This window comes from Herpailurus yagouaroundi, unplaced genomic scaffold, assembly GCF_014898765.1.
Source record: "Herpailurus yagouaroundi ecotype Mexico unplaced genomic scaffold, PumYag 77, whole genome shotgun sequence".
Classification (NCBI taxonomy): domain Eukaryota; kingdom Metazoa; phylum Chordata; class Mammalia; order Carnivora; family Felidae; genus Herpailurus; species Herpailurus yagouaroundi.
Genome location: NW_024412388.1, coordinates 19,742,755 through 19,766,934, shown reverse-complemented (window position 1 = coordinate 19,766,934; position 24,180 = coordinate 19,742,755). Strand labels below are relative to the sequence as shown.

Below are 24,180 nucleotides of genomic sequence, written 5' to 3'. Positions count from 1 at the left end.
AGGCTCCAGCTCAGCCTCAGCTGGTGCAGAAGGGCCTCATGTGCAAGCGTGCCGCGAGCAGGTCCCTGTGCACAGACACAGAGAACCACACGCACATGTGGCCACTTCCCCAACATTCTGCACAAAGCCACTGTGCCCAAACTGGCAGAACTGCGGCCATGAACCCACTTCCATGACACGCCCATACTTAGCCAGGATGCTGGAACCCAGGCAGGCAGCCACATGGTGCGGTTACATTACCGACAGGCATACAGATGTGCTACACTCACCAAGCCGGGCGTGTCAGGACACTATCACATGCATGTGAATCAGGAAGTGACCCACCCACACCGTTTGGAGAAACGCTGGTCCACACAGTTATGCATATGCCAGACATACACCCACATACGTGCGCAATCATACACAGAGGTGCCACACAGGAGACGGCCCGACCGACCTGCCCGTGGGACCACGGCCTCAGACAATCCCATCTACCAGCCTTGCTCAGACCAAGGACTCAGGCCATATCAAACAGACACGGTGTCAGTGGAATGGGACATTTAATTGTCTCTAGGGGACAAGGAATGCGGGGCCTTTGGCAGAGCCCTGGCTAATGGAACCCACAAAGGTGCCCATCAGCCAGTGCCAGGCAGGGTGGCAGCCTCAGGGCCTGGCTGACAACAGCCAGCACTTGGGCTGTTGCTTAAGACAATTTCTGAGACTAGTGGGTAAGGAATGTTGCCTTTGAATGGAGAAGAGGGGGCTAAATTAGAGAGGGGGAGGAGGGGGGCTTGGGTTGCGGGGAGAGATTCTAAGGTCGGAAGGCTAGGAATGACAGGGAGTTGGTCACAAGGTCCTTCATGGCCGGCGGTGACTGCGGGGGGACGTGGTGATGGAGTCCAGTGGGCTCAGGCCAGTTTCAGGAACTCCTGCAGTGTGTTTTGTTCCACAGCCTCCACGAAAAGCTCATAGTCCTAGGCGAGGGGAGGGGAGAGATGGTCAGCCTGAGTGCTGGTGTTTTGTCCCAGGTCTGACTGACTTCTGAGTCAGCAGAAGTCCTACACTTCCCCACTCCCAACCCCCGGGGTTCATACCCCACAGTACTGGTCCCCGTTGACAATCTGGGGTGGGGTGGCCTTGGGGTTGCCCGCCAAGGCTCGCATCTCATCCCGCAGGGCGTTGTCCTGGGAGATGTCCACTAGCTGGTACTGGATGCGCTTCCCATCCAGGATGCGGGTCACCTCGCTCTGCTGGGACTTGATCTGGGGGTAGAGGGCGGGCAGGGGTTAGTGAGCAGGCTGGAGGATTTACGGGGGAAACCTGGGCAGAAAGACAGGGACTGTGGCCAGTAGTTTTTGTGTCCCTCCACACCCTGGGCGAGGGTTCTGGCCACTAGGGAGTTAGGAGGATGAGTCAGGTTTGCAGCGGGGCAGGATGAGAAGAGGGACCACCATGAGGAGGGGAGTCAGAACGAAGGGAAGTGGGATAAAGTTCAGAGTGGAGAGAACCAGGAACTCAGCGAGGGGAAGGCAGGGCAGGCCTTGGTGGAGGCAGGTTAAGGGGCCACCCCTGCCTAGGTACACACAAAGTGGGGGAGAGGAAGAGCACGATCAGGACGTGATCGGGGTCGCAGGGGGGTTGCAGAGAGTGCGTGTCTGAGAGATGGGATGGGCGCGGGCAGCTCGTCCTGGGGCTGCTAAGGATACAGGATGCCCAACGGAGGAGTTCAAGGCACAGACTCGGGGCCCGCGTTGGGACTCGACCCAGGAGGCCGAGCCCCGCACCTTCTCGCCCCCCGCTCCGCCCTGGGGGCGGGTCTCCGGCGCCGGGCCGTAGCGCCCGGACTCCGCCGCCCAAGCTTTCACCCGGGGCGTGCACTCACTTCGCGGGAGCCGGTGACCGACGTGCTGTAGACGCGCAGGCCGCTCATGCTGCGGGTGGACTGGCAAGCCGACAAGCGGACGGATGGCTGGCTGTAGCGGCAGCCGCACGGCCTGGAGACGACGCCGCCGCGCTCGGGAGCGGTTTCCTTCCTGCTCTGCCCGCGAGTCACCGCTCTCAGGACCAATGGGCGGCGCGGGCAGGCGTGCGGCCGGGGCGGAGCCTGCGCGACCCCGCCCCGCGCGCCGCTGCCCCCTCCCCTCCCCCTCAGTGACGGGGCGCGCAGAGGACCCCAGTGCTGCGCGAGGCCGTCCCCTCCCGCGCCTTCCCTGATCTGGGGTTCAGCGTGAGGTGGGGGGAGGGGGCTGGTGGCCGGAAAGGCCAGGGAGGGCCTGGGTGACGGCTTGGCAAAGGCCTTTTCAGCGTCGCCCGGGTTTGCTGCACCCAGCTACCCACCCTCAGTGCCACGATAGCACGGCGCAGCTGGAGCTTTGAAGGCTTGGGCTGTTTTGAAACCTACAGTTCCTTGGCTAGGGAATCTTGCTCCAAGGGACCCCTTCCCACAGTCCCCGGGTGACACTCATACATGGCTAACCCCATGGCACACCAAAGCAGGGACAGCCCCTGCTGGGAGATTTCCCCACAAGTTCCTCTCTACTCAGGCAAGTCTAGACAAGGAAGGGTGGTGGCCGGAGACAGGGCCACACCCTCAAGGCACCAGATGGAGGCCAAGGTAAGAGTTTGCTAGCTCTAGAACGGGTGGAGGCAGCAGTTGGTCGGGACTCCGGGGAGCCCGGCCCGCCCTTGTTCAAGATCCACAGCTGGTCTCAGGGTGGCCCTAGCTCAACTCCAACCCCAGATGTCATTCTAAAGCTGCTCCTGCTCCCAGAAAAAATCCAGGGGGTTGAGAGACTCATCAGCCCAAATTGGGCTCAGCTGTCTGTCTGGGGTTGGCCAGGACTGCCCTCACAGGCCCCCCACCCCACCCCAGGGCTCAAATAGCAGCCCAGAAAGACCACCTTAGCTCCGTGAGGCAAACAGGGCCCTGCCTGGCTCCAGGGAAGCCACTTCCTCACAGCAACCTAGAAGTAGACTTCCTCTCAGAGACTTACTGAAACTCTTTCCAACGACAGACTTGCTCAATGACTCAGGGCAGCTTCACCCAATAGAAAGTAGTGTCAGAAGAGATCTTATTTGTCCCCATAGAGAACACCAGAGGAGCCGAAGTGGTAGAAACACAGATGAGAGGCTGGACCTGCCAAAGGTCCCTCCTTGCTGCTGTCTGAGGAACTTGGCTAAACACCCGGGCCTTGGTTCCAATAAGGCAAAATGAGGGGTGGAGTAAGGGATGGTGATAATGGTGATAGAAAACTGAGGAGTTTGTTAAATATTTTATTTTGTAATCAAAATAGGCAATACAAACCAGTTGACATAACAAGGATTCATATAAATAACTGCTTATAAACTTTGAGGAAAAATACCCGTGAGCATGGTGGCTGGGCTCCCAACACAGGGTGGAGACCAACCAGGCAGCTCTGCTTTTAGGAGGCAGGAACGAGCCCAGAGGCTGAGGGGGTGGCTGGGTGGGGCTGCTCTGAATGGAAGGGATACATCACTCCATAAATAAGACACAAAATTGTAAAAACACTTAACGAGTCTCATTCAGACCCAAGAATGAGGTCCAGGATGCTTCTCTGACAGCTCAAAGCTTAGCAACAAACTCAGTGGCTGGCTTCTGAACTGCTCAGTGCTCCTCCATACCCTTACAAAGCCTTGGCTTGGCCTGGCTCCAGATCTAGAGGAGGCCTGGGGCCAGCCCAACAACCGGATACAAACAATTGTGTTCTGAGATGCTCCATACATGAGAAGGCAAGAGAAAATAAAAAGCACAGGGTCCCCAAAGGCCCTAGAGAAACAAAACCCAGCAAATACGGAAAGCTAGAACTTAGAGCCAAGCTATACCGGGTACTCTGAACTTTCAAAGGGGCCCCAGAGCAATAAAGGGAAAGGACCCTGCCCCTAAACAAAAGAGAGGCACAAATCAGGACTGGGCTCTGGCCTCAGCCCCAGGAGGAGGAGGTGAGTAACTTGACAGTTGCCCTGTGGCAATATGAGGGAAAATCCTGCCCAAACCCAGAACCATAGAGAAGAGTTTACAAGGGGGCTACCTGGATGGCCTGAGAACAAAGGAGAAGGGAGCTGTGCTAACCACATGGCCAGGGCCCCATGGGACAGAGCAGCTGGAGAATGGGGTATCCTGTAAAATGGCATGACAGCTCAGATTAAGGAGACCTGGATACAATCCCTAGGCCAATTCTAGTGGGTGCTTTGCTAATAAACAGATCACCCTGAGGCATCTGTGAGAACAAGAGTCCTGAGGAAGCAGCAGTGGGACCAGGCCAAAGAATACCCCGAAAGCCAACTTAGATCCCAGGCAGGCTAGCTGACTGGTCTGAGAATTCTCACATGGCCACTGTGACTGGTACTCAGCCTTTCCAGTGGACATCAGCAGGACCAAAGTATGGAGTGGGAATGAACGTGGATCCATCCAGAGGACGGAAAAGGGAAGTGAGCAGCCTGTTTACCTTTGACGTCAGCCTGGGGCTGGGAACAGTCTGTGAGGACTTATCAGTTAACCTGCAAAAGTTAATTAGTAACTCACCCTCAAAGGGTAAATCAGTATGACAGGACAAATGCAATCCAACAAGGCAAAGCCAGTGTGGGGCAGGGCAGGCACAGTTCCTTAATCAGCCCTTGGCCCCAGATGCAGGTTCTTACCCCCCTCCATCCCTTCTCTCTGGGAATAGCAGCAAATAGGAGGCAAGAGATTGTCAGGGCAGGACCTGCAAGACTGGGCTCTCAGCAGACCAGATCTTCCCTGGGGGAACGGAGTCTATGCCACCCCCAGCATTCCTCACTGAGTGACACAGTTTTCTCCCATATCCTGGGCATATCTGTCTGACATGGTGGTCCTTAAGTCCTCGATGTCACGGCGCAGCTGTTGAACCTCTTCTAGTTTCCTCCTGATCACATCTGGCTTCTGCAAATCTAGTTGAATCCCTGGGTGCTGTGCAGCTGGGGAGAAGAGCATTTCAAGAGAATGTTAGTCAGTTAGGAGATGCTTTCAATGGAGGGGGTGGTATGGATACGCAGTACTTTGAGACCCATGGTCTTAAAACACATGTTTTTAAAAAAGCAGATGGGGATAGTGGGCTGAAAACTTGCTAAGGGCCATTTTCTGTTTGTCCCGCATTCAAGTACCCATAAGGATGACTGCTTCCAAAACAGATTTACTGAGTATCTACTTTGCAAAACACATAAACTCCCAGGGGCAGTGACCAGGTCTACAGAGCCTTGATCACACAAAGGATGGGAAAATTGGATAGGGGTGACAGAAGAATGAAAGCCACTCTCTCCTGTGTCCCAGACTGGCCTGAGGACTCACAGTGAATGCCCAGGAGCAGGGAGAGATTGGGGTCATGGCCCTGGGCCCTCTGGGTCACAATGCTACAGACAGCCTGCAGATCTTGAAGGCAACTGGCCAACTCCTGGTGCAGTTCAAATGCCAGCTGGGCTGTATCTGGTGAAGATGGAGACCCTGGTTGGGCTTGACGCAGGTGTTCCTGGAGTGTCAGATTCTTCTCGATCAGGTCCTGGTTCTGTACTGAAAGCTGAGCCGACAGATGGGCAAACACATTAACCCAAGCCCAGGGAAGGGCAGACTATTTATACATGTACGTGAATACACGAGTCACAGGGGATATCGCCCCCTCCCCACCACTACCAACAGGCTTAGCACTCCCCCTATTCCCAAAACTGGGCCTAAGTTCTCCTGCAGGTAGGTCAGGCCCATAGGGTTCCAGTACTGGAGTCTTCCCCAGCAGACTCTGAGTCATCAGCCTCCAGGTTTCTGTTCAGGAACCAGAGAAGATACTCCCGCCCCTCGGAACTCTATCTGAAGGCAGTCCCTCAGCCAACTCTGTTAACCAGGCTATTAGAGGAGGCTTAACGTGAACTGTGAAATCTGAGGAGACACTGGTTTCAATCTCTCCCTGCCACCCTGACAAAAGTGGCCACCAGCCAGCCTGATCAGAGTGTGTCAGAGGAATAAAGGGGGCAAGAAAGACAACAATACAGCTAGTGGCCACTGGGTGGGGGCCTGAGGGAGCTAGGAACCTGGAGGACACAGCACTGGAATGTGCCCTGCTTGCATTTTTACACCTTCACCTCAGTAGAATCAGGCTTTTCTACAAAGATCAGCTATTCATGTATGTCTGTGTCTCCTTCTCTCTCTCTCCCTGAACAGCTTAACCCATTTTCCCCTCCCTCCCTCTATTCTGAATAGAGTTCTTCCTCCAGTCCCAGCCTTTCACGTACACTGGGCCATGTGACAATCCCAGCTCTGAGAGACTCCTTCCTAGGTCAGTGAACTTGGTCACCCCTTGCTGACAGCTCTGTATACTCCATGAGGACCACCAAGCTCTCAGTCTTCTTGAACCCTTCCCCCCAACCCCACAAACCTGTGGCTAAAGGAAAACAAAGGGAGAGAGACTGACTTCTTGCATCCAAAACACATTCCTGGGTAAATATGGCCTAAGATGGGATTACGACCTTTAACAGAAAGGATGATGCGGCGTCCCTTTCCATTCTTCTGTCAAAAAGTTGTTCAGCAGGGACCTCTCAAACATGAGGGCTCTTGTGGGAGTAGGGATGGGGAAGGTACACTGAGAAATCAGGCTTGTGGAGGCAGTGCCACGAGGCCCAGATGCTGCTGCTCACCTCTTTCACGGCTGTGCGAAGCTGCTGCAGGGCTGTCTCCCTCCGCTGGGCCTCCTCTTTCATGGCCTGGCTTGCTCCTTCTTCCTGAGCCACCTCCTGCTCTAGGCTCTGAATCCCAGGGCAAGGAGTGGTAGGATTGCATATAAGGAGTAACAAATCTGGTTTAGACCATGTCACCTCTGGCCTGGACTATATAGTAAAGCCCCACCCCGCCCATACACAGCTTAGAGATTATCTTAGAAAAGCCCTGATCTGCTACTTCCCTTTGAAACCCTCCTATAGTTGCTGACCAATTAGAGGTCAGCTCCTCAGCAGGGCATTCCAGACTAGTCTGGCCCTTACCTACTTTTCTAGCCACATCTCTTTTCACCTTCCACACAGCCTCTACTCCAGCCACATCAAATGACTGCACAGCCTTCATTCCCAAAGGCTCTAGCTCCAAACTTGCTCACTCTCCTTCCCCTTTGTCTAGGCTACTCTTCTGCTCTATAACCCAGGAAACCTTCAAGGCCCACCTGAGCCTTCCTTAATCCGCAAATCAGATTCTATTAATCCTACTCTCGCCCTGCTACTCATACTTCCATCATGGCTCATGAGTACACTTGTTGGCAGTGCACATGGTTCCCCCCCTCTCCATAACTTTCTTGAGGGCAAGAAATGTCTATTCAGTTGAGTTCAGTACTTACTGAACACTGTGACAGGCACTGAGGATACTGAAAAGAATACCAAACAATACCAGTCTTTGAGGAGCCCACAGCCAAAGCCCTTGAGAATACTGTGTATTAAATGCTTCTGACAGAGATAAGGGGTAGGAGTGCTCCCACAGTCACCTAATCTAGTTAGGAGGGAGAGGGGGAGAGGGAGGGAGAGAGAGAGAGAGTGTGTGTGTAGGGATGGTCAGGGTCAGGGAGAGGGAGGTATTTATGTTTGTTATTTTTTGCCTCTCATTCTATTCATTCCAACTCCCCTCCCCCAATTTTGAAACTTATTTGAATAAAATATTTAAAAATTTTCTGAATTTTCCCATTTTGTATTAATAAAAAACTGCCAAAGGAGAACATCTCATCACCATGAAATACCCAAGGTGACAGTTTTGAATCTACTTGATTCCAGCAAATTCATCTGATATTTTAATTTGCCTGAGAAGTTTCATCATGGGTAAATGTAAAAGGTGGGGCTTTTTTGGGGCGCCTGGGTGGCTCCGTTGGTTGAGCATCTTACTTTGGCTTAGGTCATGATCTTGCAGCTCGTGAGTTTGAACCCTGCATTGGGCTCTGTGCTGACAACTCAGAGCCTGGCACCTGCTTCAGATTATCTCTCCATCTCTCTGTCCCTCTCCCACTCACGCACTCTCTCTTAAATATAAATAAAATATTTTAAAAATATATATATATTAAAAAAAAGTTGGGCTTTTTCAACCTTTTTGAGAGCTGAGGGTTTCAGGGTATGTATTTGAGACACATTAAAAGCTCTACTAGGAACCTGGGATTTTAAATGGATATAAACACTCACTAGGCTTGACTATCTTCTTATAGGACTTGAAATAGGGGAACTAGACAGACGTAGCCCAACCTACATGATGGCAAAGGCAGGACTGCAGTTTTGAGCTGCTCTCAGAGTGAGTGCATTTCACAGTTTTGATGAGAAAACCTCTTTTGGAGTCCAAAGAGAACCTGAGTGCACCTGCTTTACCTAGGGTTTTTTGGAGAACCCAATTAAGGACACCTCCCTACTCTGGCCCAAAATAGAAACCAGGAGTTGTCTTTAGTTTTTCCTTATTCTCTAACCCCCTACATCTTGTCAGTCACTGATTCCTCTTAATTCCACTTCCTAAAATTCACTTGAATCTGTCCCTCACAGCTTCTTCTCCTTGCTATGCTGCCAGGTTCCTTCATCATCTCTCACCAGGATTTCTGCAATAATCCACCAGCCTCCAGCCTTGTTTCTCTCCAAGTGCCAATCTTTCCACACTCAAGCCTGAGTTGCAAATCTGACTACCTCACACCTAAATTACATTCTATTCGCACTGTCAGTATGGAGCCTGATGTAGGGATTGAGCCCACGAACTGTGAGATCATGACCTGAGCCAAAATTGAGTTGGACTCTTAACCGAATGAGCCACCCAAGCGCTCCGTGTGCTATTCCTTCTATGTGGAATTCTAAAACCAAAGCATTCAGCTCTTCTTTGCCTAGCTAACTTTTCCTCCTTGTTCCAGGCTCATGATCTCCAGAAACTCTTCCTTAACCTGCCCTGCTTTCACTGACTCTTCTATGCTCCCCCAAAGCAGCAAGGACATTGTTCTCATAATATTGTGCTAAAACCTCTTCCCCACAGATTGTAGGCTAAAAGCACTGATTGGGTCTCATTCTTGCTATACTCCTAACACTGAGCAAATTGTATGACACAGAACATAGAGTTGGCCGAATTCTAGAGATTCCATCAAGTCCTGCTCACCATGTCATAAGGACACCAGCTCACCTGTACTTGTGAACGCAGCTGATCCATCTTCTGTTGTTGCTTCTCCACAATCTGAAAGGCAAAGTTATCAAGGAAGGCTATAAGCACAGGCTGATGGTAAGGTCAGAGGGCAAGAGGCTACATCAGGATCTGTGGTCTATTAGTGCCACTGTGGCTATAGCCAATCAATAGTGAAACCAGGGTGAAAGCAATTTAGCTCTACTTACAGAAAAAAACCCAGATTCCCTATCCTAGCTAGCTAGCTTCACACTTCTGTACTCTACTCACAAAGAGGTTTAAACAGGAATGTAATGTGGACTATGACCACTACTGGGAGGAAGTGGGGAATTCACTCGGATAACTGTGGGCCAGTAGAATAAACTTTATATATAACCAGTGTACATTTTAGTTCTTTAGTAGAGGACAGGACCAAAAATTCAGTTTAATGAAGTCTGGCCTATCCAGAGCTGTGATGAATGCTATTATTTATAGCTTTGGTCACAAGGCTGTTCAAGGAGAGACCACGAATAGGCCATTTCCTGTCCTTTGAGACCTCAGGTATTCTCTGAACCATTTCTGGGGTATATTTATTTATTTTGAGAGAGCAAGTAGGGGAGGGGCAGAGAGCGGGGGGATAGAGAGAGAATCCCAAGCAGGCTCTGTGCTGTCAGCACAGAGCGCAAGCGGGGCTCAATCTGATGAGCTGAAAGATCATGACCTGAACTGAGATCAAGAGTCGGACACTTAAACAACTGAGCCACCCAGGTGCCCCTCTGGGTCTTTTTTTTTTTTTTAACCTACCTATCAGTCTCACTAATAGGTTTGGACTGTTTCTTCTCTGCTAAATTAGGGCCACTTTGCCAGTTAGAACTCTGCCCAATGCAAGAGGTTCTGTGTGGGGCCTAAGCCATGAATGAAGTACACCAAGCATCAATGTACCATTTTGGAGCATCTAGTTTGGATGTTCAAAAGCATATCCTCTCCTAATTCTGCTTGCCTGTTGTAAGAATAAATATCTAAAATGCAAACTTATTATGCAGGGGTGACTTCTCAGAAAAGAGAGGAAAGTTCTGGGTAATGCATCTTAGGTGGCCCAGGGCCAGAAATTCATGGTTCCTTCCCAGTACACAATCTTCTCTTCCTTCTCAGCCTGCCCTCTATTACAGCCTGGACACACTCAGTCACCTTTCGGAGGGAATCACATTCTTTCTGCCAGGACTCCATTTCCACTTTTGGACCTTCTCCCTGTTGGGCTGGACCTTCTCCACTGGCCTCCTCCACACACTGCTTATCTTGCAGGCTGAAAGACAGTGGCCTCTTTAAGAATTTTGAAGTCAGGCAGATGTGGCTTTGCCTCCTGATTCTATTATTTATTGTACGTTTGGGGTAAGACACTCAGGCCCTTCCAAGCCATATCTGGGGATAACGTGTTAGGTCTGTTGTAACATAGGGTGTACCACACACAAGTTGCCTAGCGTATGTTAGTTCTCTTCCCTAGAGGCCAGCATCTATCCACTCTTCCACCAATTCTCTACCTATATTTGTTTTGATATTTAAAAATAAACACTCATCACATGTATTTAGATTATAAAAGTCATACATGTATACTGTAGAAATTTTGGAAAACAAAATCTTTTTTTCTTGGCACACATAGTCTGGGGCAGGGTCAACTTTGACCCCAACCTCTCTTCTGACTCCAACCGAAGGTCTCCTCCAATGGATCCCCACAATCACTTTCATTATGGCTCATCTGCTGAGACAAACAACAGGGTCACTATGGTTGAATTTGGGATGAGAAATCCAATCCATCCCATTAGAAACTGGATTTGGTCCAAGAGGCTGTCGAAACACAGCCATCACATTTTCAGAAACTGCAACTGATATGGAAGAGGCTCTCAAAATACCCTGAGAGTACATTATGGCATCTTGTTTTGTTCTTAGAACCTGTTGTGGCAATCGAGAACAATCCCTAGGGCTGAAGAGAAACAGATGTTCCTAGTAGCCTTTAGCTTACAAGGTTCAAAATGTAGATCACCCCCCACCCTCCACCCTTAACATCAGGATCTGCAAATATACAGTTAACTAATTTCCCAGTATATAAAGTAGTTCCCTTCGCTCAACACATACATACTCAAGGATTACTATTATTATTATTATTATTATTATTATTATTATGCCAGGCACTGGGTTGGACCTTCCAAAGGATATAATGACAAACCCCCACTGCACTACTACACCCTCCACTCTCCATCTCAAAGACCTATTCCTTGCCCATAAGCAGCTATCCTATTATTCATATTCCAAAGAAACGAAGCTCAGAAAAGTAAAGTGATTTGCTCTAAGTCACACAGGTAGTAAGTAGGATAGACCTAACTCTCCACTCCTTTCCTCAACTACACAAGAGTATTTATTTACCTATGTCTACTGGAGAATTCTGCTCCTCTCTGTCTCAGGCTTTCCAGTTGACCCTCCTTCTCTCTGCAGGCTGCCTGGGTTTCCTCCAGCAAACTCTCCAGCTCGGTTACTCTCTCCTGCAGCTCTGTACTCTTCAATTCAGAATCCTTAAGCTGAGAGACAGGATCCCATACTTACGGTCAATAAGCCAAGGAATACTGCGTATCTCAAAAAAATGTGCAGTCCAATTGCAAATTGGACAGATGTGAGTCTGGACTTGACTCCTTTGGGTTTTTCCTTTAGGAAGCCACAGGGTAACTGCATACAGCAGAGGCTGAGGAAGTCCCCCTGCTTGGCCACTCCTTGCTAGCCCCAGGTATGCCCAGACATTGCTGCTACCTGCTGGCTCTGCTTCTGATGATCTTCCAGGGTGGGCAGGTCAGCCAGGTAACGCTCCAAGGTCTCAATACGCTGCTGCTTCTCCCGGTTCTGCTCTGACTCCTTCTGACATTTCTTTTTCAAATTATTGATATGTTTATCACGACCCTTGACCTAAGGAAAGAAGTCAAGAATCTGTCTCCACTGACCCCTCTAGGACTCTGAACATCACCTTTTTTTCTGAAATGACCATTGTCTCTACCCTTAGAGCTGTAAATGTCGTTCTACTACAATGAAGACAGGGAGCTGTTCAAATTTTGCCATTTGAAATTAGGGCATAAACTGCAGAGTTAACACACCTGAACGTTCCAATCGAGGGTAGGGAAGAAGGGCTCCTTGGGGAGTTTTTAAAAACTGGTAGCATTTCTACATACAGGCATACCTGGGTGACACTGCAGGTTTGGTTCCAGACCACTGCAATAAAGTGAGTATCACAATAAAACACGTCAAATGAATTTTTTGGTTTCCTAGTTCACATAAAAGTTATGTTTACACTACAGTGTAGTCTATGAGGTGTGCAATAGCATTGTGTCTAAAAAACAATGTACATGTCTTAATTAAAATATACTTTATTGCTAAAATATGCTGATCATCATCTGAGCTTTCAGCAAGTCTTAATCACAGATCACAGGTCACTAAAACAAACATAATCATAATGAGAAAGTTTGAAATACTGCAAGAATTACCAAAATATAACACAGATACATGAAATAAGCAAATGCTGTTGGAAAAATGGCACCAAAAGATTTTTATCAAGGCAGGGTTGCCACAAATCTTCAATTTGTAAAAAATGCAGTATTTGAGACACATGATAAAGTGAAGCACAATAAAACAAGGTATGCCTATAATAAAGAATCCATCTGGTTTTTGTCCTGGGGTTCTGGGAAAAAACTTCTATACTCTTAGGATTTGCCAAACAATATGAGCATCTTTGTTATTCATAGTGGTCTGGTCTGTTCCAGTGAAATAGGTAATGCTTTCTTCCCTGAACAGAACATGTGATTTAAAGCTAAGCAATCATCTGGAAGGGCTAATGAGACTGTAAACTTCTTGAAAGGAGGAGCTATGTCCATTTTGCTTATTATTATAGCCCCCACACATAAAAGCCATAGCTCAGTGTTTGGCACAAAGTGGGCACTCAACCAAGATTTGCTGAATGTACACTTTTTCTCCACTATTATGGTTTTTTCTTTGGCGTATGAAAAAAGGATGCTAGAGAAAGTAGAGAAAAAGTAAGGCATATTTACTGATGTCAAAAGGAGACACAGACCTAATTTAATCCAAAGGTAAGAAAGTACTAAGAGTGGATCCCTGAAAATCAGCCAAAGGCTTTATCCCAGGTATAATCTCTACCCTTTCAAGCTCTAAACCAGTGAGTCTCACATTTTAATATGCATCAGACTCAGCTGGGAAACTTATTGAAAATGCTGATAACCAACTCTGAATTTAAAAAAAATGGTGGATTACCCAAAGACCTTTATCTCTTCTTCTAAAACATCTCTCAAATGACAGGAAGGAAATTAGAGTACTAATTTTAAAAAGCTAATAGAGGAAGAGATAAAAGTATATGAGAGATTTCAACGTGTTTACAGAAGATGAAAGTGGACAGGGGATAAATTACTCAAAGAGTTATAACCACAGTGGGCATTACAGACAATTTGGAGAACAATGTGCCCTTCACACCCTCCCAGTACTTTTCAACTCAAAGCACCAGGTACATCTGAGGCAGGTATCAGCCATAGATCTGAAAAATAGGGCACTCATTGGAAGTCTATATACAGGTTAGCTGGATACCATTTTCACCCTAAGTTTCCCCAATAGGAGGCTGCAGATTTATTCTCCAGAGAAATCAGAGAGATTCCAGACTCAAGGATATCAGTCACAGCAGAGCGTGCAGCACTGGGTTGCAAGGAAGTATAAGTAAAAATCTATATAGAGAACTGTGGGACTCTAAGCCTAATCTCCTTGTCAGTATTGAGATCCTAAAAGCCAAAAGCATTCCTGTCCCTAGCCTCACAACTAGGCAGGAGGCTGAAGATTCTTTTCTGGAGAGAGTGAGGTAAGATACTCAGATACTAATATTTGAGGGTCCTCGAGAGAGAAGGTAGTCCAAGTCTGATCATCCTATAGTGAACTCCACCAGTCAACTATCACGAAGCTAGAGCTTCTATCCAGTTTTTAAATACTTCATTCTTAAACAGAAGTGCCCATTCAAGGATCACTAAGCCTCTGACATGAATTCACCAAAACAAAATAAAAGGTTCTGAAAAAAACAAGAAACAATACTATAAGCAGATGTAGACATGCCAAAATTATAATCAGTATTATCAGAGAGAGAAGATATTGCATCCATGAGACAAAACGAGCAAAAATCTCAGGAATATACTCAGAAATATAGAGAAAAGAAGAGTTAAGGGTAGAAATCTTTGTGGAGTGGAGCTGGGCACAGAGCTACTAATATTTATTATAAACATATTGGTATTTTATTATTTCAACTTGGATACACGTATTTTGATTAAAAGTTTTTTTTAACAAGCCTCTAAGTCCTTGCTATACCAGTGGCACCAACATCACCTGGGAACTTGTTAAAAATGCAAGATCCTAGGCACACCCCACCCCAGAATTACTAAATCTGGATCTGTATTTTATTTTATTTTTATTTTTTTTAATTTTAATGTTTATTTATTTTTGACAGAGAGAGAGCGAGCGAGCATGAGCGGGGGAGGGACAGAGAGAGAGGGAGACACAGAATCAGAAGCAGGCTCCAGGCTCTGAGCAAGCTGTCAGCACAGAGCCCGAGTGAGGCTCGAACCCACACAGACTGGGAGATCATGACCTGAGCCGAAGTCAGACGCTCAACCAACTGAGCCACCCAGGTGCCCCTGGATCTGTATTTTAAACAAGATCACCCAGTGATTCTTAGGCGCATTAAAGTTTAAGAAGCACTGATCTGGTTGATTTTGATGCAAGTGGTCCAGAACTAAACATTATTAAACTGGTTTCCAAGAACATCTGCATTAGAGCAAACTGTGAACAGAAGCAAAGATTTTAAATTGGCTCCTTCTATGATGACCAATCTTGGCCTAAGGCAATTCTTTGTTTTGTTTTTTAATGTTTATTTATTTTGAGACACAGAGAGAACACAAGCAGGGGTCCGGGGCAGGGAGGGGGGGGGAGGGGGAAGAGGAGGGGCCGGGGGAGGGGGAGGGGAGGGGGGGAGGGAGAATGAATCCCAAGTTGGCTCTGTGCTGTCGGCACAGAGCCCAACAACACAGGGCTTTATCTCATGAACCATGAGATCATGACCTGAGCTGAAATCAAGAGCTGGATGCTTAATGAACTGAGCTAGGCACCCAGGCGTCCCACTCTAAGGCAATTCTAAGAGCACTAGCACAAATGTAAAAATTCCCAAACTGGCTGCACACATGGAATTCTTCTCTACTTTTTAGGCAGAATAAGGAAAAACCAGGCTGAATGATATAAATTTACCACAGGTGTTTAAACACTTGCAACAGTACCATCTGGTATGACTGCCCAGGCTGGTTTTCTACCCAAGCCAGCTGGGGGCCTATCACGACCTGGGGTAGTGAGGGACTTTGTCTGTGGTACTTTTGTGGAGATAAGCAAAAAGGAGAGGTGCCATTTCCAGTAGACCAGTCCTGCATGAAAAGTCAGTGTAAGATCTCACCCAGTTGGCTCCTCCTAGTTCCAAGAATGGGGGCCAGAAACAGCTTAGGGTTTGATAGGAGAGGGCTGACTGCCAACTCCTTTGTGAATTAGAGAGCTACCAGCTCCTTAGCTCACCCTTTCTTCCTGTTTCTTCCCCTCCTCTGAGTGCTTCTGCAATGCCACTTTGAGTGATTCTCTGATGAGCTGGATTTCAACTTCTGAAGCAGAGAGTTTCTTTTCAAGCTCCATCTTTTCTTTGCTTAGGGCTTCTGTCTTCTGTGCAAACTGCGCACGTAAGAAAGTGTTCTCTCGCTGCAATTCCTGCATAAAGATTCTGGATATGTGACTGTTCCTTACCCTTACAGCCCCATGTACTTTACTTATCCTCAGTATTCTTTGTGGTCAAATATCATCTTTCTCTAAGAATTTCTTTAAGTAGTGCTTCTCACCGTGTGGTTCTAGGACTAACATCTTCAGCATCACCTGGGAATTTGTCAGAGATACAAATTCTTGAGCCCAACTCCCAGCCCACCAAATCAGAAACTCTGGGGATAGGGCCCAATAATCTGTGTCTTAACAAGCCCTCCAGGTGATTCTGATGCACACTCAAATTTCAGAATCACTGCCTTAAAGCAATGCCTGAGGTGCTAGTAGTAAAATGGAAGGAACACAGGATAAGATCTCAGAAGACCTGTGCTCAAGGCCTGGTCCTCCTCTATTTTCTACATGACCTTAGGCAAAAATTCTTCCTCTTTCTTGAGCCTCAATATTTTCATCAGCAAATTAGAGGACTGAACTAGATTTTATATAAGGGCCCTTCTCACTCTAACATTCTGATGCCATAACATAGAACACAATCTTAATAGGTCCACTAGGTGACAAAGCCAGTACTATAATCTGCCTAATACCCATCACTCAAAAGCTCATATTGCAGAAGAAGCTTGGTCAACAAAGCAAGATTTTTTTTTAGGAGCCATTGCCATTAGTGAAAACATGGCTTCCTTTAGCTGCTTCTAGACATGGAAGAATAAAAATGAGAATGGCTGTAAATCCTGTTACCTCTGCCTCCCCCTCCATTTGGCTAAAGGCTGGGAGATTAAGACTTAGAACATCACCCAACTCTAGAACCTTACTATGTACCTTGCTCTGCCTTCCTCTTCTCCCAAGTATGTCCTGACACCAAGGCATACCTGATTTTACCCTTAAATCTTTTCTGCTCCCACAAAGGCAGAACAGGGGATGCTTTATAATTAGGATGTCTACTCTTTGAGGGCTTTGCTTTGTCCTTCCTTTGAGGGCAAGGACATTTTACATCACTTGATCCCTTTTCTATCTCCTGGATACCTAACAGTACGAAGCAAAGGGAAGATACTGAGTTATGACAATCAGAGTACCATTCTGGCTGCCAATGCTTACCTGCAGCCTCAGCAAGCAGACATCCCCGAAGGGGGCAGGGCGGCCCAAAAGGGCACTGTGGACTTGTAGTTCACTCTCTCGTACTTTCTGCTCCAGCTGAGAAATGTGCTTCCTTTGCCTGCAAAAGCCAGCAGAATGAGGTCCAGGGTCCTGACACTAACCTACTTGCAATATGAGCCCCCACCTTCCTTAGTTGAGTACAATTCATAGTATATAAAACAAAGGCCTGGCATTATGGGCAGTATTGTTTTACTGAAGGAAGAAGAGAAAATAAGAAAACTGACTTGGGAAATAAGGAAAGATCAGCTGCAAAGAACTGGCTGCCCCCTACAGGCACTTCCAGAGCCCCTGAGGACACACAATTCGCCTATCACATTAGTCAGATAAAGGACTCGGTGCTTATCAACCTAGCTCTACCAAGAGGCAAGGTGTAGACCCAAACAGAGGAGGATGTGCTATCCCTGGGAAGACCTCATTAGGTGCCATCAATGGGGGCTGGGAGAGCAGAGGCTGATCTTAGGGCACCCCTTGCCCTCTTACTTGTCAATGAGGAGCTCCTTTTCCTTCAGAAGGTGTTCATTACTGTTCAAGATGCTGATCCATTGTGCTGGTTCTAATGTGGGCAGTGGAGGAGCAAAAGCAGCGGGATGGTGGCAGACGGCTCCATTCTGAAGCTGGAAGACAAGCAGGCCCAGAGAGGCTTGACCTTGACCCACGAGCACCTGAAAACACCTGAGGAGTACCCAGCTGGGTCTCTAGTCAAGGTTCACTTTGGCTCAGCCTGAGAAGGCCCAGTGTTTATGAAATAATTTTAGCTCTGATGCATGACTGGAAAGAACCTGCCAGGGAGACTTCTGCCAACTGGACACTCCCTGCTCAGAAAGGCTCTAGGTTCTAAGAAAAGGTCACTTATCTTTCATTATCTGGCAAGAGAGGCAAACCAGGAGCTAAGATGTCCTCACCAACTAGGAAAGGAGAATGTATCCTGCTTCTTTCCTTTCCTTTCCACTCTTAAGCAGTACAAGGCCCTTTTTTTTTTTAATCTTTTTAAACACAAAATTGATATAATAGAAGGAAAACAGGAGTTTAGAGATGGGTTTTAAACCCTAGCTCTGCCACTTACCAGCTTTGTGACTCTGGACAGATTACTTATTCTAAGAACTTGGTAAAATTTTTACATTTACCTCATCAAAGTGCTACAAGATTTAAATAAGATTCTATATGTGAAAGTCCCTGCCCTAGTGACTGGTACACAGTATGTAGTACATGATCATTGTTAATGTTATACTTTTTGGGGTCTTCTGCTGTAACCCTCTACTCTGGAGGACCTATCTGGTGTTTAATGAGACCACCAACATGGCATTCACAAGCCTTCACTTCCTATCTACAAACATCTTCTCTTTTTCTTACAAATGTTTTCTTTAGAATCGAAATTTATAGGACAAAACCTATATAGTTCTAAGATCTGCACAGAACCTATGAAATCCAAGGAAAGGGGTCTCTACCTGCATTTGCTCCATCTGTAAACGGATCAACTCCAGCTGCTGTCGACACGTGCTGAGCTCACAAGATCGCTCACGGGGATGCCAAGGGTCAGGGTTCGGCTGCCATACCTGAGAGGGTATAGGCTTGGAGAAGCCAGGAGCAGGCTGGAGTCCCAAAGGGAGCACTCCACTGCTGTTAGGGTGAGGTCCATTCCGTTCACATACCACCCCACTGCCCGGTGCCTTCTTGGTCTCAGGCAACACTTTGTATAACTCCTTGTTTGTGTCGGCTCTTGGGTTGTGGAAGTGGACTTGGTAGTGGGGATCTGAATAAAATGTCTCCATCACTGCCGACTGATTAAGGGTAGACTCCATACTGGGAATATCAAACTTCCTCACCTCTTCTTCTCTTTCATGGCCCACTGCTGGAAACCAGGACTGCTCAATTCCATTTTCTCCGGTAGCACCACAGAGATACATGAAATCTCTAGATAGGCCTGGAGAACGTTTCATTGCACCAAGGTCTCCGTTTCTTGTCATCCCCACACCTTCAGCCAGCCCTGATAAAGGGAGTTTGGAGGAAGAGGGTCCAGAAGGTATAGAATTTGGCTTGGCAGGAGAGGTCCCCAAAGTAGAAGGTATCACATGGGCTGTTGGAATGGTTATGTGGCTTTTGATGGGCTGGAAAGGAGGGCTGCTACTTGAGCTACAAAAATCTGCAAAGAGAATAGATTTCCGTAAGTCAAAACTGAAGGAGCATACTTTTTTGAGTATGGCTGCCACACCAGACATTCTCTGTCCTGAGACCAGGCAGAGTGGACACTATTATCACAAGTATCAGGCAGAAAGACAAGGCAGCCTAACTTAGAAGTATGTATTCTAGGATCTCAAATGCCATTCACAAGGTAAACCAACCAAAGGCAACATTAGCTTTACTTTTAATTTACACTCTGTCCTTTGTATATGAATAAAAAATCTTGCCAGTCAACAAACAAAGCTTAAAACTGAACTTAAAAAAAAAAAAAATCACTTACTTAAGGGAAATGGATTAGGTCTTACTCTTCTGGGAGTTGGGGAACTCTCAAGCTATAATCCGATCCAATAAAAATATTCTTTCCAAGGGAGGGCTGCCAGAATCCTCTGTGGCCTCCAAAAGCTTCCCAGCAAAGGTAAGCAATGAATCTAAACTATCCAAAGAAAAAGGTACAGTGGATAGTGCTGCTCTGTATCCAGGACAGGGAGTACAGCATCTGAATCAGGATTCTATTCTCTCTCCCACGCACCAGACCTGACTGCCTGGATATGTGAAGTTATTCTTAGTAACTCTCAGGTTTCACTCCAGCACAGTAAGCACTCTCAAGTGGGTACACATTGAAATCCTCTATTTTATATTTTGCCTTTCACTTCCCCCTTGTTTGTATCTAACTGTGACTTTTCACTTTTCCTTTAGATTCGATTTATGTTTCCTTTAGCTCTTGATTGGTCTTGGGAGACAACTCTCTGATTAGCTCCGCTGCAAAAGGTTCACATTTCTACATTATTTCCAAGTTTCAAGTACTACTCTGAAAAAGATTACAGGGTCACAGAACTAATGTGCCAAGGAAGTGGACTGCAAGCAAACAACAAGACAGTAACATTAGGAAACATACCTGTTACTTTCACCAGGAAAAAACTGAGTAAGGGGACAAGGAATAGAAATGTCTTCCTTTTTCAACTATGTCCAGTACTCATTTCCAAACCAAGCACATCTACCATGGAGAAGAATGGACTACCAATTTAATTCATTTCTCTTTTTCCTTTCCATCAACCAACACAGAACACACTCAGCTAATGAAGACAGATACTATAACCTTACTATAGATTGGCTACCATCTTCTGATATGCATTCGTAAGCAGCTCTTTAAAAACATGGACATGCCAAATTATCCCTTATCATGTATGGGATAAGGCAAAGTATCTAATCTCCTATACTCAGATGATCTTGGGGATATAAAAAGCCATACTAAAACAAAACAAAAACCAAATCAAAACAACAACAGTTATTTCTGATAAATGTGTCTGCCTCTCAGGACCAAGACAGAAGAACATTTCAGAGGCAAAGGATACAGTTTTTGATGTCCCATAACATAAACATAGGAATAGTCAACAAGGATAAGGTAGACTGGTGGTGATGAAAACTTCCAAGGATAGTAAGCTCCCAACTTGAAATCCTCTGTTAACAACATCATAACATCCACTCTCACCAAGGGTCTCTGCTCTCAAAGTATAACTATGGAACAGAAGACAGTGAGGTTGCAGCATATGAGGGGCTGCTATTACACTGAACTTTGCGACACCTCCTTCCATTCTTCATCTACAGCACCACTCTTAAGACTCACCAAATTCAGTGTTGAGCCCACAACTCCCAAAGTAGTAATGCCAAAACCAAAGCCAAGAAGAAAGGTACCAAATGACCCAGGAGAATATGGTTTTCCTAATTTTCTAGGAGTGTGTTTCATCTACAGACAAAAGAACAAAGGAAAATCTTGGGGCGCTCAGTTGGTTAAGTGTTTGACTCTTGATTTTGTCTCAGATCATGCTCTCACGATGGTGAGATCAAGCCCCATGCTGGGTTCTGCACCAATGATGTGGAGCCTGCTTGGGATTCTCTCTCTCAACCTCTCTGCCCCTCCCCAACTTATATGTGCTCTCTCTCTCTCTCTCACACACGCACACACACAAACTTTTAAAAAATAAAAAAAATAAAGTAAAATCTTCCTCATTTGTCACTTATCTATTAGGTTTATCTACTTATAGTAAGGAATCTGCTGTGATTCTGATAAACTGGTATTAAATGTCAAGTTACACCTTAAGTCTGGTTTGTATTTTGAAACAAACAGCAACACTTATTTTCAAAAGGGCCACTTACCTTCTACAATTTTCAAAGGCTTTCAAAATTTAAAGTATAGGATATGTGATTTTTTGGAGAGAAAAGTGTACAGTTCTCAGAATCATTGGGTTTTGGCCACTTTAAGGGTATTCATATTTCTAAATCTCTCCTCTCAACAATACCCACTGCCCTGCTCCACCCTCTCTCCCCCAATTCTTTTTATTTATTTTTTTTTTAATTTTTTTTTCAACGTTTATTTATTTTTTGGGACAGAGAGAGACAGAGCATGAATGGGGGAGGGGCAGAGAGAGAGGGAGACACAGAATCAGAAACAGGCTCCAGGCTCTGAGCCATCAGCCCAGAGCCTGACGCGGGGCTCGAACTCACGGACCGTGAGATCGTGACCTGGCTGAAGTCGGACGCTTAACCGACTGCGCCACCCAGGCGCCCCGTCTCTCCCCCAATTCTAACAACTCTGCTTTCTTGGTAAGGGGTAGATTTCCCTATAACTAAATCTTTTTTTTTTTTTTTTTTTTTTTAAGTAGGCTTCATGCCCAGTGCAGAGCCCAATGTGGGGCTTAAACTCACCACCCAGAGATCAAGATCTGAGCTGAAATCAAGAGTCAGACACTTAATGGACTGAGCCACGCAGATGTCTCAGCTATTGCTAAATCTTGATCATTTCTGTCTATATCTCATACTGGTTTATGAAGTAAGGTAGTCTGAACTAAGCCAGAGACTATTTCAGTCTTTAGCAAAGAGCTGAAAGCCTCTGAGTTCTCAAGTATATATCTCTACCAGTCCCTTGAGAATCTTCAAGGTAAAACATCTTAATGAGGGGTGGAAACAAAACCAAGCCTGTTTAGTTTAAAGATGCAACAATGAAAAAAAAAAAAAAAGATGCAACAATGAACTATATTTTATACCAGTCAAAAGGGTTCTTGTCAACTGGGCTCCAAACAAAACCAAGCTAGATTCATAAACAAAATGAACAAGAATTAAGATAAAGACCATTGTACAAAACTGTTTTGGCAGAGAAGACACCTTGGATCCTTTAAAAAAAACAAAAACAAACAAACTTCTAGACCAATGGCTTTGGTCACTACATCAAGGCTACTATAATTTTGGGGTGCCTGGGTGGCTCAGTCAGTTAAGTGTCTGACTTTGGCTCAGGCCATGATCTCGCGGTTCCTGAGTTCGAGCCCCGTGTCAAGCTCTGTGCTGACAGCTCAGAGCCTGGAGCCCGCTTCGGATTCTGTCTTGCTCTCTCTCTGCCCCTCCCCTGCTCACGCTCTCTGTCTCAAAAATAAATTAAAACATTAAAAAAAATTTTTTTTTAAGAATGCACAAGAGGAAATATATATATTTTTTCCCCAAAGGAATAAAAAGCATACAATCTGTGTAATGATGTGACTGAATTAAATACAGTCAGTCAATTCAGTAGGCAGAGTATCTAGACCACTGTTTGATTTTTAAAAGATTATTTAGTCAAAATGAAAAAGGTTTCATGACTGCACATGTAGACAAAACCTAGGGGCACGTGGATGGCTAAATTAGTTAAGTGTCCGACTCTTGATTTTGGCTCAGGTCATGATCTCATGGTTCCTGGGATCGAGCCCGCATCGGATTCCATGCTGACAGAGTGCAGTCTGTTTGGGATTCTCTCCCTCTCTCTCTGTCCTGCTCGTATAGGCACACACGCTCTCTTTCTCAAAATAAATAAACTTAAAAAATTTAAAAAACAGAAATATAACTCACATCCATTCAATTCATCCACTTGAAGTGTACAAGTCAATGGTTTTTACTATATTCAGTGGTGTATAACCATCACAAAAATCAATTATTGAACATTTTATCACCACAAAAAGAAATGTCTTATCCTTTAGCAGTCACATTCCATTTCCCCTAACTTCCCTAGCCTTAGGCAATCACTAAGTTATTTTCTGTCTCTATAGATTGGCCTATTCTAGACATTTCACATAAATGGAATCATACAATATGTGGCCTTTTGTGTCTGGCTTTATTTAGCATAAATATTTTAAAAGTTCATCCGTTTTGTAGCATGTATTAGTACTTAATTTCTTTTTATTGCAGAAAAATGTACTATTATATGGATATACTACATTCTACTCATCCATTCATCAGTTAATAAACATTTGGGGTTGTTTCCATTTTTTGGCTACTATGTATAATGCTATGAACATTCCTATAACAAGATTATGTGTAGAAATGTGTTTTCATTTCTTTTGGGTAGGTGGAGTGGAACTGTTGAGTCATAGGGTGACTCCATGTTTACCTTTTTGAAGATCTGCCAAACTGCTTTCCAAAACAGCTATAATATTTTACATTCCCACCAGTACTGTATAGAGGTTCCAATTTCTTTAGATTCTCACCAACACTTGTTATTACGTTTTTGATTATAGCCATCCTAGTGGCTGTGACATCTGATAAAATACTAGTGACTCGGGGCGCCTGGGTGGCGCAGTCGGTTAAGCGTCCGACTTCAGCCAGGTCACGATCTTGCGGTCCGTGAGTTCGAGCCCCGCGTCAGGCTCTGGGCTGATGGCTCAGAGCCTGGAGCCTGTTTCCGATTCTGTGTCTTCCTCTCTCTCTGCCCCTCCCCCGTTCATGCTCTGTCTCTCTCTGTCCCAAAAATAAATAAACGTTGAAAAAAAAAATTAAAAAAAAAAATTAAAAAAAAAATAAAGTCACAAAACTAGTCACTAGTATTTTTAAAAAAAATTTTTTTTTTTTAACGTTTATTTATTTTTTTGGGACAGAGAGAGACAGAGCATGAACGGGGGAGGGGCAGA

The 24,180-nt window shown here is 45.8% G+C and overlaps 2 protein-coding genes across 4 annotated transcripts in view; both read right to left on the bottom strand.

Moving 5' to 3' along the window:
- Nucleotides 1–520: 520 nt before the first annotated feature.
- On the bottom strand, nucleotides 521–2,038 carry SH3BGRL3 (SH3 domain binding glutamate rich protein like 3). Its single transcript, XM_040465815.1, has 3 exons — nucleotides 1,862–2,038; nucleotides 1,074–1,241; nucleotides 521–953 (listed from the first exon to the last, which is right to left on the bottom strand). Exons 1-3 carry the CDS (start codon nucleotides 1,907–1,909, stop codon nucleotides 888–890), a joined length of 282 nt encoding a protein of 93 aa, XP_040321749.1. The 5' UTR covers nucleotides 1,910–2,038; the 3' UTR covers nucleotides 521–887.
- Nucleotides 2,039–3,232: 1,194 nt separating this feature from the next.
- The window catches only part of CEP85 (centrosomal protein 85), a 30,474-nt gene continuing 9,526 nt past the window's right edge, over nucleotides 3,233–24,180 (bottom strand). For 2 of the 3 annotated variants that reach the window (XM_040465789.1, XM_040465796.1), the window contains exons 4-14: nucleotides 18,520–19,214; nucleotides 17,555–17,688; nucleotides 17,015–17,132; nucleotides 15,734–15,919; nucleotides 11,891–12,043; nucleotides 11,513–11,664; nucleotides 10,283–10,397; nucleotides 9,119–9,169; nucleotides 6,640–6,747; nucleotides 5,306–5,531; nucleotides 3,233–4,935 (exon numbers count right to left, since the gene is read on the bottom strand). In XM_040465789.1, coding sequence (XP_040321723.1) covers nucleotides 4,775–4,935; nucleotides 5,306–5,531; nucleotides 6,640–6,747; nucleotides 9,119–9,169; nucleotides 10,283–10,397; nucleotides 11,513–11,664; nucleotides 11,891–12,043; nucleotides 15,734–15,919; nucleotides 17,015–17,132; nucleotides 17,555–17,688; nucleotides 18,520–19,214 — 2,099 coding nt within the window. In that variant the 3' untranslated portion in view covers nucleotides 3,233–4,774. Of the gene's footprint in view, nucleotides 4,936–5,305; nucleotides 5,532–6,639; nucleotides 6,748–9,118; nucleotides 9,170–10,282; nucleotides 10,398–11,512; nucleotides 11,665–11,890; nucleotides 12,044–15,733; nucleotides 15,920–17,014; nucleotides 17,133–17,554; nucleotides 17,689–18,519; nucleotides 19,215–19,532; nucleotides 19,763–24,180 lie in introns of those variants that run through there. The other variant, XM_040465804.1, reaches the window with a different exon arrangement.

Excerpts from the sequence above, each read along its gene's own strand:
- SH3BGRL3 (XM_040465815.1), bottom strand. The coding sequence starts at position 1,909 with ATGAGCGGCCTGCGCGTCTACAGCACGTCGGTCACCGGCTCCCGCGAA. Across the intron at positions 1,242-1,861 it reads CGGTCACCGGCTCCCGCGAA|ATCAAGTCCCAGCAGAGCGA; the intron begins GTGAGTGCACGC and ends CTCTACCCCCAG. Across the intron at positions 954-1,073 it reads ACGGGGACCAGTACTGTGGG|GACTATGAGCTTTTCGTGGA; the intron begins GTATGAACCCCG and ends CCCCTCGCCTAG.